This window comes from Chelonoidis abingdonii, chromosome 6 (genome assembly GCF_003597395.2).
Source record: "Chelonoidis abingdonii isolate Lonesome George chromosome 6, CheloAbing_2.0, whole genome shotgun sequence".
In the NCBI taxonomy this organism is placed as follows: Eukaryota; Metazoa; Chordata; order Testudines; family Testudinidae; genus Chelonoidis; species Chelonoidis abingdonii.
The window spans coordinates 137902799-137923704 of NC_133774.1; the positions used below are offsets into that span (position 1 = coordinate 137902799).

A 20906-nucleotide genomic window follows, 5' to 3' on the forward strand; every position below is an offset into this window, starting at 1 on the left:
CACACAATTCCTATTAGTATTTACTTCATTCAAAACATTAAAGAGGTCTCTATCCATATCCAGATCAGATCCCGGTGGTCTGTAGCACACCCCAAGCAGTATCTCAGGGGAGGCTCTAATAGCTTTCTTTCCCAATGTGATTTTTGCTCAGACAGACTCTCATATCCATTCCATCACTTCTTATTTCTTTACAGTTAACCCCATCACTGATGTACAATGATACTCCACCACCTTTGCCTTCATTTCTCTTTCCTAAACAGCACATAACCTTCAGTACCTGTACTCCAGTCATGACTACTATTCCACCATGTTTCTGTTATCCCTATAATATCTGGTTTCACGTCCTGCACCAGTAACTCTAGGTCCTCGATTTTGTTACCTAGGCTCCTCGCATTAGTGTACAAACATCTTAATTCTTGCTGTTTGGCTTCGCTCACATTCTTTACCCAATTAGGCCCAGACATTCTACCACCAGTATCACCTATTAGAACTGTACCTACACTATCCTTCCTCCTTGTGTCCATTCTCCTGTCCACGGCTATATCCTTTCTTACTTCATTCTTCCCTCTCAGTGTTGAATTCCGGCGTGGAGATTACCTGGACATCTCCCAACCATCTCCCCCAAATTCCTAGTTTAAAGCTCTCTCAATCAGTTGTGCCAGCCTCCATCCTAGAAGTCTATTTCCCTCCTTACTCAGGTGAAGTCCGTCCCGAGAGAACAGTCCTCTGTCCATGAATGCTTCCCAGTGGTCATATATCCCAAAGCCCTCCTTTTAGCACCACTGCGTGAGCCATCTGTTGATCATCATAATCTTGTCACACCATTGTTGCTCTTCTCTAGGAAGGCAGAATCCCACTGAAGATCACCTGAGTCTTGATTTCCTTAAGCGTCTTCCCCAGCCTGGCATAGTCTCTCTTGATAAGTTTCAGCGAGAATCTAGCCGTATCATTCGTTCCCACGTGAAGGACAATCAGTAGATTCTTTCCCGCTCCTGTTAGGGTCTTCTTCAGCCTCAGGTCCATATCCCATATCTTAACACCGGCAGACAGCACACACTTCTGTTCTCCAGATCAGCTCTAGTTACAGGCCTGTCTATTCTTCTCAGTAAGGAGTCCCCAGTCACGTAGACCTGCGTTTTCCTGGTGATGGTGCAATTCTCCGATCTATCCCCTGTTCCCTCTGGCTGCAAGTCCTCTTGATTCCTATTCACCGTTGCAATTCTCCGCAACCCATCCTGTATCCTCCTGGGGCTCATATTTGGTGGTGTTATCTCCATTAACTCTTCCCCTCTTCCTATAGGACTAGCTGCTCTTCTCTTCTTCCTTGCCCTCTCACCTTCAGCGACTACCTGCTGTGCCCCTTCTTCTTTTTCCAACTCTGTAAACCTGTTCTTGAACTCTATTTCTCCTTCACTGTCCCATTTTTTCCTCTGCACTACGGGATTATTCCGATTTTACAGAAACTGATTTTTGGAAACAATGTATAAAGTCGAGTGCATGCGGCCACACGAAGCACATTAATTGGTCAGCATGCATCCATGTACTGAGGCTAATGTTAACTTCTGGAGCGTTGCACTGTGGGTAGCTATCCCATAGTTCCTGCAGTCTCCCCTGCCCATTGGAATTCTGAGTTGAGATCCCAGTGCCTGATGGGGCCAAAAATTTGTCACGGGTGGTTATGGGTAAATGTCATCACTCAATCCTCCCTCCGTGAAAGCAACGGCAGACAATCATTTCACTCCCTTTTCCGTGGATTGCCCGGGCAGATGCCATAGGATGGCAACCATGGAGCTCATTCAGCCTTTCTTCACCGTCACCATATGTCTACTGGATGTTGCTAACAGATGCGGTGCTGCACCGCTACACAGCAGCATCCCCTTGCCTTTTGCAAGTTAGCAAAGATGATTACCAGCTCTACTGCACCGTCTGCTGTTTTGCAAGTTGGCAATGATGGTTACCAGTCATACTGTACCGTCTGCTGCTGTCATGGGTGGTCCTGGCCGGCCTCGCTGAGATCAGCCGGGGGTGCATGGACAAAAATGGGAATGACTCTCCAGGTCATTCTCTTCTTTAAGTTTTGTCTAATGGAGAGTCAGTCCTGCCTAGAATATCAGGCAAGCCTACTAAAGAACCAGAGAGGCAAATGTCCGCTCTGGGTCAGAGCCCCAGACATCCTGCAGAATTGATGAGCTGCATGTCATTCTAGGGGGTGCCCCTGCAACAACCCCACCTGTTTCTTCCCTCCTCCGCCACCCCTCCTGGGCTACCGTGGCAGTTATCCCCCCATTTGTGTGATGAAGTAATAAAGAATGCAGGAATAAGAAACAACACTGACTTTATTGCAAGCAGAGATCAAAGGGGGGAGGGGAGTGTGGTTGGCTTACAGTGAAGTAAAGTGAACCACCATTCTGCACTTGCTCAGCCTATAGCTGAAAATGGGAATCTGTGACAAGCACTAGGATAGAAGCACAGGCAGGACTGAATCTCCATTTGTGTGTGGGCCTTTGGCTGACACTGGTAAAATACAAAATGTCCCAGGATATGTAACAGTTCTAAACCGGGCAAACTTAATTTTTTATTTTCAGCAAAATGTAGAGGCTAAGTATCTGATTCTGAGCCCTGTAGCAAGAGGTAGGCGGGTTGGGCGACCATGCCGATGTTGGCTGACTGGGGAGAGCGAGCCTGAGGCAGAAGCTCCAGTGCTATGATATTCCAGCAGGACTGATCTCCATTAGACAAAAACTGAAGAAGAGAATGACAGGAGTCATTTCCCATTTTTTGCCCAGGCGCCCCGGGCCGACCTCCACCAAGGCCAGCCAGGGAGCACCCATGGACGACGTGACGGATACCAGCTCCTACTTGTACTGTTCTTGCCGTCCGCAAGTCAAGCAAGGGGATGCTGGCTGGTTGTAGCGCGCCGGCACTGTGTCTGCACAGAATCCAGTAGACATACAGGTGACATTTGAAAAAGCGAGAAATGATTTTTTTCCCCCTTTGCTTTCATGGGGTGGGAGGTGGGGAGAGGCTGATGGAATATATACCCTGAACCACCCGTTGACAACGTTTTTGACCTTCAGGCTTCTGGTGAGCCAGCCAAGAACTTCAAATGGTGTTTCAGAGGGTGCGGGAACTGTGGAGATAAATACAGTCGTCAGTCGCCCCTCCTCCAGTGATGTCATTTGATTTTTGTGGCTTGCTGGTACGCTCTGCTCAGCTCGCTTAAGTTTCACACACACTGTGTTGAGCCCCTTTTTGGCCTTGTCCATCAATAGCCTCGGATATTTTTTCCAAATGTTTTGGCATTTGTCTATGGAACAGGTTCTGATAGAACAGATTCATCTCCCATACAGAGATCAGATTCAGTATCTCCCGTTTACGGTCCATTGCTGGAGCTCTTTTTCGTTTCCTGGGACCTTGCATGGTCACCTGTGCTGATCGCGCGCTGCCCATGCTGGGCAAACAGGAATGAAATTCAAAAGTTTGCGAGGCTTTTCCTGTTCTACCTGGCCAATGCATCCAGTTCAGATTGCTGTCCAGAGCGTCACAATGGTGCATTTGGGATAGCCCGAGAGAGCCAATTCGTCGCAATGCGGCCTCACTAACCCTAATTCGAAATGCAATACGATTTCAAGTGCTACTCCCTCGTCCGGGGAGGAGTACATGATATCAAATAGTTAAGAGCCCTTTATTACAAATGAAAGGGCTTCGTTGTGTGACAGGTTATTAGCTGTGTGATGGGGAAGGCCGAGATGGCTACTAAGTATACTGAGGAAAAGGTATGTTAGCCCCAGGCTAACAAATCCCTAGTCCGTGGTACCAAATGGCAGTTGCTCCAGGTTAATCAAGGCCCTGGGCAATTAACATCTTTCTAAGGCAGTGGAGATATCTACTTTAACTAGAACACCTGCAGCCAATGAAGGCAGGCTAATCAGGGCACTGGGTTTTAAAAGGAGCTCACTCCAGTCGGCAGGGGGGAGCCGAGGAGAGGAGGGTGTGTGAGGAACTGGGAAGCAAGAAGCACAGGAGCTGAGACTGAAAGGCGGTGTGTGTGGAGGAGTTGAGGGAGACAAGCATTATCAGACACCAGGAGGAAGGTCCTGTGGTGAGGATAAATGAAGTTTTGGAGGAGCCATGGGAAGTAGCCCAGGAGTTGTAGCTGTCATGCAAGCTGTTACAGGAGGACTAGTAGACAGCTGCAATCCCAAAGGGCCCTCGTTGGAACCGGGAGTACAGGGCGGGCCTGGGTTCCCCCAAAACTCTCAACTCCTGATCAGACACAGGAGAGTTGATCCAGGGATGTGGGGAAGATCACTGAGGTGAACAAATCCGCCAATAAGCGCAGACCCACCAAGGGTAGAGGAGAACTTTTCACAACTTGGTGTCAGGGGTGGATATTGGTGTGCACAGCGACGGTGTGAAAAAAAAGAGAAGGTTGATTTAAAAAAAAAAAGGAGAGGGTATATTTTTTTCACACAATGGAGACGTTAGAGTGCGGGCACGATACAAGCGCACAGCGGCACAGGCAGCGAGTCTACCCGTGTCAGGCAGCCGCCCAATAAGGAGGCATGCGGCTGCAGCCAAGAGGATAATCGCATCGCTGGATTGGACCAGGCTTTCCAGACCGAGCTGTGTTCGCGGAACTGGCTAACCAGGTAAAGACCCTTACAGAGCTGAACACAGCCATGATAGGATGCGGCTCACAGGGGCCAGACATTGGCTGCAGAAAATGACGCGGGAGATGATGTAGAGGCATTACCTTCTGGCTTTGAGAGGACAGCCTACGGGAGCTGGCCTAGAGATCAGTGGTCTGGCATCCTTGCTCCATTCCTGTGTGGGACGGCCCAGAAGGCCATTCCCATGATCTGCCTGAAGGGTGCAGCATACTACCCCAGCTGAAAGCAAGAGATCCTGGCCAGATCTGGAAAGGTCACGACTGCAGTGCGGGCCCAGCGGTTATCACGCAGTGGAGGTACCAGAAGTCCCAACTGTATGACCTCATCCATCTTGCACGAAAAGTGGTGTACAAACAGAGTCCGGAGTCTGAAAGAGATACTAGAGGTTCTGGTCATCAACCGATACCATGAGGGCACTCCCCAGATCTCCACAATGGTAGGCCAGAACGATCGTCCACCATGATGAGATGATCACGCTGGTAGAAGCGCCATGACTGCCAGGGAATTGGTACCCGACTACCCAGGAAGCCCCTATTTGTAGCCAGACACCCTACCCCAACCCTGGAAGTGGGGCAGCCAAAGGCCCTGGGGAGTCCTAGTTGAGAGGAGAGGGGGGCCAGAAAACCAGCGGGAGACCCAGAAGGAAGGGATTACCTGAGTCGGGGAACCTGAGACTAAACCCCTTAACCCACAATGAAGGGGAATGATTAGAAACAATTTATAGTGTTATGCATGTGGGGAGTGGGAACACATCGCACGCACAGTGTCCAGGACTGAGGAGCCTTATGCCAATGCAACTTGGGGATTGGAAGTCCCATGCTCCCTTAGCCACCTGCAGGCGTCCATTAGCTCCCGCATAACTACACACGGCTGAAGATAAATGGAGTAGAGACTACAGCGCTTGTGGACTCGGGGATGCTATACACCCTTAATATGGGTAAGCTGGTAACAGTAGCCAGCTGCTACAAGCCAAACGCGTAGCCCAGTGACATGCGTGCATGGGGCTGTGAGCCATTATCCACCATCCCAGTAGAGATAGAGGTTCAGGGGAACCCATTGAGGTGACAGTGGGCGTAGTTCTAAACTCCCATCTCCTGTAGTCATTGGGGAGGATTTCCAGGTTTGATTAATTTACTCCCCCTAGATAGCTGCAGGGAGATGGGACCTGTTGGCAGCGACTCGTCGTTGGGGTATGTCAACCCCCAGTGTTTTCAGAGTTTTCTCAGGATCTATTCTCAGCCCCCCAAAGTCCCAGAAGACCAAAAAGAAAGGAAGGCCCCGAAGGCCTTGGGAACCCGGATCCTGACCCAGGACAGAAGACTGCGCTAGTAGGTAGATGGACACGAGCAGCCATCCAGAGAAACTACACATGGAAGGTGAGCCGGAGGCTGGCCCCATCCAATGGTGATGAGTCATTGGAAGAAACAGAAGCTGGCCCCTGGGACTCAGGCAGGTTAGTCCTGAGACAGACTTTCGGGAGGGACCAGGCAGAGGACCCTAGATATGATAACGTCAGGAAAGAGGTGGCTGAGATAGATGGGACACCAGTGGAGGGGAAGGTTCGGGTCCAGGACCCTACTTTATAAGTTAGAAAGATCTCCTGTACTGTGTGGTGCAAATGGCAGGAGCAGGAGATACATCAACTTCTGTGCGTGCACAAAAACATCAAAAGCCATATTGAGCCACGCCCACAGTCACCTGTTTGGAGGACACCTAGGGGTAGAGAAAAAACCAGGCCAGGGATCCTGCGTAGTTCTTCTGGCCAGGAGTACATGAAGATGTCAGGTGACACTGCACCTCTTGTCCAGAGTGTCAGCTACATAGCCCTCGCCCATACTTGCGGGCCCCTTTGATACCTCTTCCAGTAATAGAGGTACCTTTTGAACGCATAGCCATGGATCTGATGGGCCCCTAGAGAAGACAGCTCGGGGCCACCAACATGTTCTGGTTGTACTAGACTAATGCAACCCGGTACCCAGAAGCTGTTCCCTACGCAACACAGCTTCCAAGACAATAGCTAAAAGAGCTACTACAGATCTTTTCCCCGGTTGGGCTACCAAGGATGAGATACTGACTGATCAAGGGACACCTTTCGTGTCCAAGTTGATGAAAAGATCTCTGTTCATTGCTCCATGTACAAGCCCTATGGACCTCTGTATACCACTCACAAACAGCAGGCCTTGTGGAAAGGTCAATGACCCTCAAGGCAGTGATCAGGAAAGTAGTGAGCCGGGATGGGAAAAGATGAGATACCCTATTGCCTCCTCATGTTTGCCATCGGGAAGCCCCACAAAGCCTCCACAGGTTTCCCTCCATTCAAACTACTATAATGGCGCCACCCTGAGGGCATATTGGATATAGCCAGAGAAGCCTGGGAGAAGCGGAGCCAAATCCCGGAAAGAACATAGTCGAGCATGTACAACAGATGAGGGATCGGATAGCTCGAGTTACACCCATTGTACGGGAACACTTGGAGAAAGACAGGCAGACCCAACGAACCCATTTAACCACAAGCAAAGCTTTGACAGTTCCAACCAAGGGATCGAGTAATGGTCCCCAGTGCCCACAGCAGAAAGCAAGCTGTGGCCATAGCAGGGACCCTACGAAGTGATTGAAGCCGTGGAAGAGTAAACTATAAGGTGTGGCAGCCAGGCCGCAGGAAACGCTGAGCAAATTTACACATCACTTTCTAAACCTTGCATGATCGAAGGCATGCTTAGTCACCCAGGAGACCCTTCCCCAGAATGAACTTACACGAGCAAGTGAGGATATCACCCGATTTGCACCAAATCAAAAGGTTGAGGCAGCCAACATGATTATCGCAATCGAGATGTGTTCTCTACAAAATGGAAAACTGAAGAACGGACACCTGAGACCTAACTCACCTATCCGCACAAGTCCCGCGGAGACCAAGAAAGGAATAATTTTCTTCCATCAGCTCTATCAGGCGGCACTTCATGCAGACAAAACTCTTTTCAGGTACCCCCTCCAGGATCATGTACATGCCACAGCTTCCACATCCTGTCATCCTCATTGTGTCTTCCACTGCTTGGGTCACTAGCACTGCTGCCTCTGTATCTGCCATAGCCTTCTCACCTAAATCCTGTAAATCTGGGAAACAAACCAAAACACCACCACCCACAGCACAACAAACCCCCAACAAACACCAAAGCACTGCACACTCCCTTCACTAACCTGTTTGATCCTCTGCCTGCCTCTTGTAGTCTTCACCAAAACTCCCGCTACAAACTCCCCTGTTTACAGCTCTGCTGTCTCCTGTATCTTGAAGAATGCCCCTGCTGCATCATAAAATATCAGGATTGGAAGGGACCTCAGGAGGTCATCTAGCCCAACCCCCTGCTCAAAGCAGGACCAATCACCAGACAGATTTTTACCCCAGATCCCTAAATGGTCCCCTCCAGGATTGAGCTCAACCCTGGGATTAGCAGGCCGATGCTCAAACCACTGAGCTAGCCTTCTCTCCCATCTAGTTTATGTAACCAAAGGTGGAATATTATACAAACAGGCCTCCACCTAGCATCCTCCCTGGATGGGGAAGGGGCTGTGCAAACCTTAGTCCATAAAATCTGCTTATGTCCAGGTCCTGTACCGGCGATACTCTCTACACTCCAGAATTCTTTTCTGGAGCCAGGGTAGGGTCTCTCTCCTGTTGGGTCTACATCCCCCTAGAGGTCAAACCATAAACAAACTAAGGGAAATGCAATCTAGATGGAGCTATTATAAGGTGGGTGCAAAACTGGTTGGAAAACTGTTCCCAGAGAGTAATTACCAGTGGTTCACAGTCATGCTGGAAGGGCATAAAGAGTGGGGTCCCTCAGGGATCAGTTCTGGGTCCGGTTCTGTTCCATATCTTCATCAGCGATTAAGATAATGACGTAGAGGGTACACTTATGAAGTTTGCAGATGATACCAAGCTGGGAGGAGTTGCAAGTGCTTTGGAGGATATGGTTAAAATTCAAAATGATCTGGACAAACTGGAGAAATGGTCTGAAGTAAATAGGATAAAATTCAATAAGGACAAATGCAGAGTACTCCACTTAGGAAGGAACAATCAGTTGCACACACACACAATGGGAAATGACTGCCTAGGAAGGAGCACTGTGGAAAGGGATCTGGGGATCATAGTGGATCACAAAATAAATATGAGTCAATGGTGTAACGCTGCCGCAAAAAATGCAAACGTCCTTCTGGGATGTATCAGCAGGAGTGTTGTAAGCAAGACACGAGCAGTAACTCCTCCACTCTACTCCGCGCTGATTAGGCCTCAAGTGGAGCATTGTGTCCATTTCTGGGCGCCACATTTTAGGAAAGATGTGGACAAATTGGAGAAAGTCCAGAGAAGAGCAACAAAAATGATTAGAGGTCTGGAAAACATGACCTATGAGGGACGATGGAAGGGTGGGGGGTTGTTTAGTCTGGAGAAGAGAAGACAGAGAGGGGATGTGATAAGTTTTCAAGTACATAAAAGATTGTTACAAGGAGGAGGGAGAAAAATTGTTCTTATCCTCTGAGGACAGGACGAGAAGCAATGGGCTTAAATTGCAGCCAGGGCGGTTTAGGTTGGTCATTAGGAAAAACTTCCTGTCAGGAAGCTTAAGCATTGAAATAAATTGCCTAGGGAGGTTGTGGAATCTCCGTCACTGGAGGTTTTTAAGAGCAGGTTAGACAAACACCTGTCAGAATGGTCTAGATAATACTTAGTCCTGCCATGAGTGCAGGGGAGTGGACTAGATGACCTCTCGAGGTCCCTTCCAGTCCTACGATTCTATGATAGCCCTTTCTCAGAAGAATATATAATTCCTCTGATCTGGGGCTCCTGCTGCTTCCTGGTGGAGTCCTTCCATTGGGATCAGGTTTCACAGAGACATAGCATTCATCCGCCCTTTCAGAGCCTCTCCCACTCAGGAGCACGTTTCCTTTGCTGGTGACTCTCCTCACCAGCTCCCCTGAGTTTTCCCATTGAGAGCTTTTCTCTTTCTGTGTTCTGGGGCCTGTTTCTCTTCCCCGAAGTCTGTTGTCTAGGGAGAGTCCTCTGGGAGCATCTGCCTAGCCAGCTCCCCTGAGGAGTTCATGCCCTGGGTATTTCTTCCCTGTGTTCTCTCCTGCCTGAGCCCACACTATCCTTCATAAGGCCTAGGTTTTCCTTAACTGATTAACTACTACCCAGCTGCTTAGGCTGTTGGTTATTCCCAGACAGGTCTGGGCTGGCTCCTCTTCAGCAGAGCCTGGCACAGGTAGGCTGGGAGCTGACTGCCTTCGGGGCCAGCTGCCCTGTGCCATGCTCTCATCACCCCAGTATCAGAGCACCTTACAGTCATAGGTTTAATCCTCACAAGACTCCTGGTAAGCTCAGACGGCTTATCTCCCTTTCACAGACAGGGAACTGCAGAACTAGATAGATTAAGTGACTGGCCTGAGGTGTCAGAATGGATCAGTGGCAGAGCTGGACATGGGTTAGAGTTAGGGTTAGATCTCCCAGATCCTAGTCTAGCACCCCGTCTGCCTGACCATCCTCCCTCTGTCACATCTCCATTCCTTATACCCTGCCCAGAGAGAGCAAGGGATCAGTCCAGATATACTTTCTTTGCACATATGAGGCTTGATCCATTTACACCAGTGTAAACACAGAGGAAATCCACTGAAGTCCCTGGTGTAAAACTGGTGTAAGTAATGGGCCAATCTGGCCCTAAGAGCTTTTACTGTACAATGCAGCGACCGTTCTTCAACCTCTTGGGCCTGGAGCTGATCTAGATTTTTTTCAGAATCCAGCCCACAGACTCCTTTCATTAACTGCAGAAGCAGTGGCCCTTTGGCCCCATGTCAATCAGCCACTATTCAATGTTGGCAGCCACAGTAATACCCAGTAGGGACTGACCGTGGGCACATGGATCTTATGGCTGTCACTGGGATATTGCTCCGTTTCCTACGCGTCTAGTTCCCTGTGTGTGCATTGGGCAGTCTGGCACAGCCGGCTGGGACAGCATAAGCTAGGTTTTCTGTTTGTGCTTTGTTTTCAACAGGCTGCATGCAGGGAGGTTTACCAGCTCAAGGGTGGCATCCACAAGTACCTGGAAGAGTTTCCTGATGGGTTCTATCGGGGGAAGCTGTTTGTGTTTGACCAGCGTTACACCATCTCTTCCAATGAAGATATTATTGCAGGTAGGGCCATCACGTCTTGATCACAGAACGAGAGCTGTCAGCGTCACCACAGAGCCCTCTAGGACTGAGGCTCGCACACTGTGGTCTGGGGAGCACCTGTAGCAGAGAGCAGGTTGGGCTAAGGGCAGAGGTGAAAGTAAGCTGGTACGCGCCAGTACGGTACGGAGGACTGGTAAGAAAAGGAGACTGACTGAGGGAGGGAAAGAGAATCCTGCTCCCTGCATAAGAATAGTTTAAACTCAGCTGTTCCCTGATGGTTCAGCCCCCAGGGCTGGGTTTCTGGCCTCCTTGTTAATTTCACTCACAGTAGCTGGGGGGAGGGGGTCAAGGGGAGGGTGTCTTTGACCATGGCAGGGGCAGTCCCTATCTGCCCCCGGGGATGAGGGGATCTCTCCTACTAATATACACGACAAATACAAGCATTTGGCTGCACAGCTTAAATCCTGAGCTAATAAAAGCAGGTGGAAGGGGAAAACTCACTGTCACATTGGTTTCTTGTCTCCTCCTCCCCCTCCTCCAGCCAGGCTGCAGATAAGGCTCTGAATTCCTCCCCATTCCTCCAGCAGCGATTCTCCTCTAGGCTCTCTAACTTGCAGTAGACTGGCTGAGATGCCTACTATTGCTGCCTGCAAAAGAACAGTTTAAACTCAGCTGTTCCCTGTGCAGTTCGGTGCCCAGAGTTAGAAGCCGTTTCTGGCATCCTTGTTAATTTCACTCCCAGTTGTTGTTGGATGTGTGTGAGCATGGCAGGGGCAGTTCTTTTCTGCCCCCGGGATGAGGGGATCTCCGAAACACAATCAAAATCAGGAACCATTTCCAAGTTCAAATCTATCCCATTCCCTCCCAGCAGAGGATCGTGGTTGTGATGTCCAAACTGCTTGCAGATCCTCTTTGAAATGTTACTGTTTTAAAAAAAAAAAAACACAAAAAAACATGGAGAACATGGTGGAAAGATGATGTCATGATGATTAGGGTTTATTTTGGGCAAAGCAATTTTGCTAAAGCAACTAAAGATTTACAGGGAAAGCAAATAGCCCCATAGACAAAACCACAAAGGGATTGGGAGGGAAAACTGAATATTCAGCAAATTATTGTGCCTCCTTTGAAAGAAATAGTAGTTTACATTCCAATCCACCCTCTTTCTATATTGATTTAAACACCTGAATGTCCTTAGGACAGCGGGTGCAATCTCAGATCTCTTTTTTGTTTTGTCCTGCCTGCAGAGTGCAGAGGCTGAAATTGATAAAACTTTCTTTAAATATCTTGTATATTTCATGAAGGACTATTCCAGTTGTCCTTCATTCACCCCTGACTTTCCCTTCCTCCTCCCCCTCCCACCGGCTCCCTCCCTGGCTGGCTGGCTGTGGTTTTTGCCTTGGTTACTTACTCCTTGGCAGACCCAGCCCAGCGGCACCTGCTGGCTCTCTGCAAGCAGCAGCCCACAGGGGCCGGTTGCTGGGGTCGCTGCTGGTCGGTGGCAGGCTGCAGCTGCATTGTTTGTGACACATTCATACACATATACATACAGTATGTATGTGTATGTGTGAATGTGTGTGTCACAAACAATACAGCTGCAGCCTGCCGCCGACTGCCTCGACCCCAGCAACCGGCCCCTACTGTTGTATTTTAGTAGTATTGGAGATCCCCTCATCCAGGGGGCAGAAAAGAACTGCCCCTGCCATGATCACACACAGCTCTCCTCCCCCTGCCCCCCCCAACAACAACTGGGAGTGAAATTAACAAAGATGCCAAAAACCTCTCTTAACCCTGGGGGCTGAACCATCAGGGAACAACTGAGTTTAAACTGTCCTTATGCAGGAGGCAGTCTCCCTGCTGCAAGCTAGAGGGAAGCCTCTGCAGCAGCTGCTGAGTGCCAGGCATGGAGAAAGCGCAGAGCTTGGCATCGGCAGCCTGGCTGGAGGAGGAGGAGGGAAGACACAGAGAAAAACGTGACAGTGAGTTTTCACTGTTTCAGGCTTATTCCAGTAGTAAAGTTTTATTACAGACAGTCCTGGTAGCAGTAATAGCAGCTTTATTTTCTCTATCTGTGTCATGCAGTGGGAGGGATCCATGGAGTACGTAGGAGAGGTGGGTGGGTTTCTTGCGATTGGACCATATGGGTAAGAAATGTAAATTACTTTCACCCCTGCCCAAACCCCAGGGCTCCCAGCCGCCTCTGCAGCTGGTAGCTCCGGGGTTAATTTAAAGGGCCTGGCTCCTAACTTCGGCCGAATCCCTGAGCCCTTTAAATCCTGATTTAAAAGCCCCAGGTTTTAAAGGCCCCACTTCTTCCGATAGAGGCCATGCCTCTTCCAGTTGAGGCCCCTCCCCCTCCGCAGGACTCTGGAGTACTCGTAAGTCCTTTAAGTTCCTTTCACCCCTGGCTTAGGGGTGCTGGCCTTGTTCCCTTGTTTCCAGCTACTGAATTGCTTTAAAGACAGCTAAAAATCCGTGGAATGCATTCCTAATATGGCGTTTCTGATAGCCAATGACCCAGGGATGCTCTGTGATAAGGAGCGAGAGGGGAGGTTATCTGCACTCGGGACTGGCAGGGCAGGGGCCCACGAGATAATGTTTCTGTGACATCATGGACAGCACAGCACACCGTTCCACCAGGGAGGAGCAGCTAGTAACGTAGGTCACTAGCACAACATGCCTCAGTTCTGGTTTTGTCACCCCTTTACACTGATCAAACCATTCTGAGCCAGCACAGCACTAGAGACTGAGCCACCACATGGAGTCGGCTTCACTAACCTTAGGCTGCCATGCTATGGAAGAAAACCTGGTAGCAACAGCCTATGGGGCACTTGGCTGTTCCTGGCTTTCAAGGCTTATGCAGCCCAGAGAATTGTATTTCACCCTAGTAAAAGTTGAAGATGGGTGAGCACACCCTGGCTTTCCAGATGGGGTTGCTCTTCAACTGCTCAGCTCCAGCTTGGAATGACGTTGCTTTTGACCAACAAAGGACTTGGGCTAAGCTTGCCTGTGCCTTTTCTGCTACATCTGAAGAGGAATCAGTGCTTTCTTATGCTCAGAGGATGGTGCTGCTGTCTCTAGATGTATAAGCACTTTGAGCTCAATCTCAGCTGACTCGACTTATTCATTTGCCATAAGTTTCACCAACTCGAAGGTGGCAGGCTTAGTGCTGAGAATAAAATGTCCTTCTGAAGCCCTGGCCATGCTCAAGAGGTCCTGATGGGGAAGCAGCACAGCTCAGTGAACAGCTACCCGCTGGGCTACTCAGGGTTAGGTCCCAGCAGTGCAGCTGAGTCGGGAGGAAAGCTGCTCAGTAAAGGACAAGTTGTGCTCTGGGTTCTTTAGGGAGGTGTAGCCTCTAGGACTCTGTTTCTCCAAGCCTGAGAGCAGATTCCAAATGCAGCCCTACCATTGCTGTTTGCCCACGATAGCCACAGAGAGGCACAGGCCACTGCCAAGGGCCAGCCAGCTCCTGTGCATGGGGCCCGGGATGGCAGGACGGAGTTTGCCTTAAGCTTGTTAACATCGAAATCAAAGTAAAAAGCCCCTTTTGTGGGAAGAAGCTAGTTCTCATTCTGTGGAGAAAGGGCAGGGAAGCAGGGCCAGAGCGAGAATGCAATGCCCTGGAAGATGAAGGGTCACCATTTGAATGAATTTTGGCAGCCCATTCAGACCATACTGTAGGACATTCTCAAGGCAGAGCCCAATTGCAAAGGATTGTCTAGCAGGGGAGCAAGTGGGATAGACAGGGCAGGATGGATTTTAACTCCCCTTCTCCTCTCCCCAGAATGCAGGTACTGCGGGACACTATGGGATCAGTATAAACTGTGCTCCAGCCTGCACTGCCGGCAGCTTGTCCTGACCTGCCCAAGCTGTCAAGCGAAGGGATTCACGGCTTGCTGTCCCGTTTGTCAGGAGAAAGGGCTCAAGCTGGCTTCAAACCCTTCTGGATGGATGGTCAAGGAGGAATGTGAATGCACAGACAGACGGCAGCGGGTCCCAGTCAAACACATGTAAGAGAAGCACAGGAAAATGTTAGACATTCAATAATATACACTCGCATTCTAGGGCATGGGGCTTCCCAGTTATTTTCATTGGATTTGTACACCTAGCCCCAGTGTCTCTTTAGCACTTGACAGTGAACCATGAACTGCTCCCTGGCCAAGTGTAAATTAATGGCACGTCAAACACAACAGTGATGCTACAGGATTCCTCCCAGTGCAGTGAAGTTACTGTTCTGCCTCCCACAATGTGATGGGTGCCGGGGAGAACTTGATGAGCACAGCACATGCCATGGGATTTAGCCACTCACAACCAAGCAGGAGCCAGAAGGTGAAGGAACACGCCGGGGTGTGTGTGTGTGTGTGTGTGCGCGCGCGTGCGTGCATGCGCACGGCTAGGGAGATGGACGCAGCAGGTTTTTAGTCACTTCTAATCACTGGGAGCACAAGCAGACTGTGGCTGAGTCTATTTTCCACATAAACACCAGCAGCCTGAGTCTTATCTCCCTTACCCCGGTGTAAGTCAGGCTGGCTACACAAGTCTCTGGGTTTACACTAGCGACCAGCAGGTGTGAGGCCAGAAGCTGGACCTACGACTTCATCAGAGCAAAAGTTGGCGACACTCAGTGGCCGTGTATAACCTCAGGCAAGTTCGTCTGGCAGGGCACGTTGTGTGGGAAGAGGGAGAAGAATAACCTGCTCACTGCCCCTCTCTCGTGGCAGTCAGTGTCCATGTCCTACCATGCAGAAGGGAATTCACGTGACTGAGTTTTAAATGTCCAAGATACAGCCCTTAGCCCAGGACTTGCATTGGACTGTGTGTGCTGCAGAAAACTGGTGGGGTTCTGAAATGCATTGAAATGCAGCCATTTGCTGAGGAAAGCCCAGGGGCATGATGTAAATATTAATGAACATCATAGGAGTAGTAGTGGTGGTGTGTGGAGTCCCCACGTGATTGTGTGCAATGGACACACGAGAGCTGTGTATCCTGAGGGGTTAAGTGCATCTCCCTGGATCCAGAGTGGTTCTGCTGCACTTATTGGCATGGACTGTGTAGTTCTGCTGCTGCTGTTTCCCCTTTGAAGCGTATCCCCCCATTGTACCGGTAAAGTCAGTTGTGGCTATGTCCTGACAATGACTTTTAAAAAACCCTTGGTTCAGTGTCACGGGGTCTGCTGCTCACTGCGTGGCAGCACCGCCTCATGGCTCATTTGGGGCATTAGCTCGCCACTGGCCAGCGGTCGTTCAGCCTGTTGCCTCTGTCACTTTCCTTGCAGCCCTTTGCTCTCTGCAGCGCTGCTCCTTCGAGGCTTAGCCCTCTGGTCAGGTCACCATCAGTCTCCATCTCCACTGCACTGACTGTGCCACTCCCGCACGGGCTGGTAGAGGAACCTAGGCCTGCCCTCTACACCACCCTCAGCCCAGCATGTCAGGTCTGTCCCTGTCACCCTTTACTGCTCCTCCTTCCTTGGACTGTGTCCAAGCCTGCCCTTGTCACGCTCCTGCTGTCCTGCCTGTACCAGGGCGTGTGCCTGCAGGCTGATGTGCCTTCATCCCCCAGCTGTCCCTGCCCAGGTGAGCTGTGATCTCAACCAGCAGGTGCAGCCTAAGGCTCCTTGGCCTCTCTTGCCACTTTACCCCATCCATGCTGCTGTGGGGGGGATGCCCCATCACACTCACCTTTCTACAGTTGCTTAGTGTCAGTTATAGCCCTTTTATTTTCCATGCAGGCACTAAAGGAACCTTTTCCCTTACCAAAGCGGGGGGAGGGGAGGAAGGCATTGCAGCAGACTTAGCTTGTGTTAAATCCCACAGCAAGGCCTGACTTCTCTGACATTGTTCCCAGGGCTTCCTGTTCAACAACGGCCCTGGTGCTGCTGTGTGGGCTTCAAACCTGCTCCAAGCTCCACTGTAGGACCCTTCCCCAGAGCTGCTATTAGGTGATGATGATAATACTGCAGGGCTGAGACTAAGCCCCTGGAGTGACTAACGATGCCCACTGACAACAATGGTCCTTGGAAGAGACTCCTGTTTCCCTAGGCAGCTGGTGTCCCCAGCACTGGGTCGATGCTTGTTTGCTTGCAGCACCTTTCCCAGGTGCATTGGCGAGCTGGCCGAGGTGCAGCATCCTGCCGTCAGGCACGCGTTGCATTCCCAGCCTACATCACTGCCAGTAGCTGTGGTTGGGAACAGGATCCCACAACTAGTATGTTGCACTGTGGTGTTTTTCAGCTGGTCTGTTTTAAACCCCCTGACCAACCTGCTGGCTAGGTGACCATCCTGTAACTCCTGCAAAAGGCCTTGGCCAGGTCTGTTTTCAGTACAAATGGGAAACGGTGTCAACTTCATGTTAGTGTGAACTTCTAAAACTGCCAGCGTGACACATCATCCTTGGCACTGCCCCAGAGCTGTACGGACACATCATCAGTGCGTGTGCTGCGCCTTGTCCCTACGGCTCTGGGGCAGTGCCGCGTCGTCCGTGCGCGTGCTGCGCCTTGTCCGTAAGGCTCTGGGGCAGTGCTGCGTCATCCGTGCACATGCTCCGCCTTGTCCCTACAGCTATGGGGCAGTGCCACGTCGTCCGTGCGCGTGCTGCGCCTTGTCTGTACGGCTCTGGGGCAGTGCCACGTCGTCCGTGCGTGTGCTGCTGTTAACCCTTTGGAAACCTGTGACTGGCAGCTGGGTTTCAGCTCATGCCAAGCAAGCAGCCTGCTAACCAGGTGCTGGTCTAGGGAGGGTTTCTGGCTCCTAGGAGGGGCTCTACCCCCAAACCATACTGCATCCTGCCGCCCCCCCCCCAGGGTTGAGAGTCTCCCCATTACCCATGGCAGGGGTGAGATGGTCAGGCGCTGGCTAAGGAGGCTGGACCAGTGCTGAGTAGGACATAAGCCCAGACCCGCTACAAGGCAGGAGAAGCAATTGGCTCCTTTATGCAGGGGGTGAGGTGGTTCCAGTGCTTTGTGGGGGAGGAACAGGAGACTTGGGGGGGGGGGAGTTGCTATTCTGGCGCAGGAGGTAAGAGGGGGCAGCTGCCCCCATGACTGTTTCACTCATCTCCAGCCTAGAAGGCAAGTACACTCCATGTCCTCCATATTCTAAGGGTTAGTGCGTAGGCAACCCCTGGGGTCTGGCTGTGCGCGGGTCTTTGTTACCTATATCTAAAGAACCACTGACACAACTTAAAATGCTGACTCGCCACTTAGCTGACTCAGCACAACTGCTGTGACGCCTCTGAGAAGGTATGTTAGCTCCATGGCTCGGCAGTTCCAAGCAGGCGAGTCTGCGCACAGGCAGGCATGGTGCTCGCTGTAGGGATGGATCCCCTTTTCCTCAAGAACTAGAGACCCTTCATCATTACTGCTCGGCAGCACAGCTGCTACAGAGCCTGATGCTTTTCCCCAGGCAACTGTGCAACTCCTTGCTCTGCTGGGTAAGCGCTTGCTCACTTACCCATGTAATTCTGGCACAGTCACCAGCATGAGTATGCCTGTCACACACAAGCCCAGAGTCCTCCAACCATGTGTTTCAACTGCCAGGGGCATTTAGATGCTACTACGGCATGGAAAAGGAAAAGGTTATTGCTTAAAATCCTCCTCTCAGGTCTGCACATCAGGGTCCCGCTTAGCGCATTCTGCACTGCCCCCATACACCCAGATTCCCCATGGGCACCAGGGCAAGCAGCATGTGCCAGGGGAGAACAACTTCCATTCCCCTGAGTCAGTGGGAGAGCAGACACTGATGCTGAGTTAGTTCTGCGCACACCTGAGCAGACAACTCTGCTGTTAGCGATCAAATGGCATCTGGACTGATGTTTTCATTGATTTTGCTAAAGCCTTTGGGAGGTGTCTGGTGGGACTATGGCTGTCCAACTGGCATTGGGCTTATCATGCCGCTTTCTGGTTTTGCAATATTCCCTAATCATTCTTATGGGATTTTACAAAAAACTGCATTGAAGCATTTTATTTGTGATTTCTGACACATTTATTATGATTTCAAGAGCAACAATCAAACACGTTTGTATTTCCCACTCAAGGTTAAAGTGTAATATTCAGAGATAGCAAATCAGGGCCAAAGCCTGCAATCCTGATACATGCAAAAATTCTGTTGAAATGAGTGGCAGGTTTGCTGTACCACAATGCCCAGACTGCAGAACGCACTGGGAACAGCAGTAGGCTGATTCTGATGTGGAAAAGAGTGTTGGGATGGATTCTTTAGGTGTATAAACCAAGGCCACCCTCTGGCACTGGCTCTGCATGGGCAGACTTCCTGCTGTGCAGCCCAGTCGCGCGCTGGAGGCAATGGGAGTTGCTGGGGGTTAATGGCCTGCTGGTGAGGAACCCACTGTATGATCAGAGGCTGCATGTACCTGCTGGAAATTCCCCCCTAGAAAGGCAGTGGGTTTTTATCACCTCACAAACCCAACTGCCTGTTATGTTTATCCAACTCTACTCAAATGGCATCCTGGACTACCTGGATTCACAGGCAGGGTATTTTCAAGTAATTTCTTTATTAGGGTTCACTGGTCAGAAATTTGGGATGTTGGTAAAATAAATCTCTAGCAGAACAAGAAGTTTTACAGATAAATAAAACCGCCACCCCGCCAGAAACCCAGCATGACGAGAGGGCTCCAGCATACTCATTACAAGACCCAGTAAAAGCACAGGAGGCCTATTTCCAGAGAAAATCCAGGCGGAAATCCTGCCCCTATTGAAGTCAGTGAGAGTTTGCGCCTGACTTCAGTGGAGACAGGATTTCATTCCCAATCTCTTAAAGCAATGGTTTTCCGTATCCCTGCGAAAGGAGACAGGAAGATTTTAACATCCCGTGTAATACCCACTGCTCTGTTTTTATGGAGCCATTACTTTATAATCAGTGGCCTTACATTTTTTTCATGGGGGGGAGGGGATGAATAAAAAAGACATGAATTCTTTTTTGGGGAAATATGGGTGCTTTTGACATCCTGTCTGGAGATAAAGTCAGCAAATGTTGGTAATTAATTGTAATTGACAAGTCCTTGAAAGGGATGGGTGAGCATTGTGGTGGGAGAGTAGAAATGCTTGTCAAACAGATAAGCAAGTTGAAAAAATAAAGTATTTTTTTAAATACTTATGCAACTTGTATAGAGCAGTAATTTTTTCCACTCATGCATAACACATCCTAAATATATCTGAAAAACCACACAGGAAATCCTAAGAGAAATTAAGTCATGGGTGAATTAACAGTCACTGTTGTGCTGTGATGTATTTTAAACCAAGCCTGCTTAAAACTGGCAACTGGATTGACTTGGCTTGACTCTAAAGAAAACATCATTAGTGATATTTGATCAAATCGTCACCTACAATCGCTAGTTAATTTAAACCTTTAGTGCATAATTATGCAACACAGAACTGAGGCACCACAGATATTTTGTGCAGGCACTTTGCCTTCAGATTTCCAGGGTATAGCACAAACCACCAGGCACGATCTTCACAGCCGGGAACTACACCCCAGTTCGGCACTTGGGATAGAAAGGCCCATTCAAGTCTGCAAGTCTCCTCTTCCTCACTGAAAAAAACAGGGAACAAGGGTCAATCAAGGCAGATGCTGCACACGTGGATAGCAGCTGTATCCACAGACAGTTTAAAACCAGAACAAAACTCATGTGACGGGAAAAGTTTGGGGGGTTTTCCATAGATTTTAAGGCCTGAAGGGATGACTAGATCATCTAGCCTGACCTCCTGTACAGCACAAGCCAGAGAATTTCCCAGTGATGCCGGCACTGAGCCCAATAACGTGTGTTAGGCTGAACCATCTCTTACAGAAAGGCATCCGGTCTTGATCAGCAGACATCAAGAGATGGAAAATCCACCACTTCTTTTGGGTGTTTGCTCCAGTGATTAATCACCCTCGCTAAAAAATTGTGCCTAATTTTTAATTTGAATGCATCTAGCTTCAGGTGCCATCCACTGATTCAGGGTTGAGATTTTCAAAGCAGTCCAGGGGATTTAGTCTCATCTCTTCTATTAAAGTTGATGTGTGACCTTGAGAACACAGACCAGGGTCTTTAACATCAGTTTAAAAATCTACATCGTTTAAA

General features: G+C 49.8%; 2 protein-coding genes across 5 annotated transcripts in view; one reads left to right on the plus strand and one right to left on the minus strand.

Moving 5' to 3' along the window:
• The window catches only part of TSTD2 (thiosulfate sulfurtransferase like domain containing 2), a 575835-nt gene that overhangs the window by 26042 nt on the left and 528887 nt on the right, over positions 1–20906 (plus strand). The window contains exons 9-11 of one of the 2 annotated variants that reach the window (XM_032766703.2): positions 10715–10853; positions 14617–17347; positions 17401–19920. In XM_032766703.2, the coding sequence (XP_032622594.1) occupies positions 10715–10853; positions 14617–14846 (369 nt within the window). In that variant the 3' untranslated portion in view covers positions 14847–17347; positions 17401–19920. Of the gene's footprint in view, positions 1–10714; positions 10854–14616; positions 17348–17400; positions 19921–20906 lie in introns of those variants that run through there. The other variant, XM_075067452.1, reaches the window with a different exon arrangement.
• Positions 19790–20906, minus strand: part of TMOD1 (tropomodulin 1) — a 73151-nt gene continuing 72034 nt past the window's right edge. For 2 of the 3 annotated variants that reach the window (XM_075067457.1, XM_075067456.1), the window contains exon 10: positions 19790–20374. In XM_075067457.1, coding sequence (XP_074923558.1) covers positions 20372–20374 — 3 coding nt within the window. In that variant the 3' untranslated portion in view covers positions 19790–20371. The remainder of the gene's footprint in view (positions 20375–20906) is intronic. The other variant, XM_075067455.1, reaches the window with a different exon arrangement.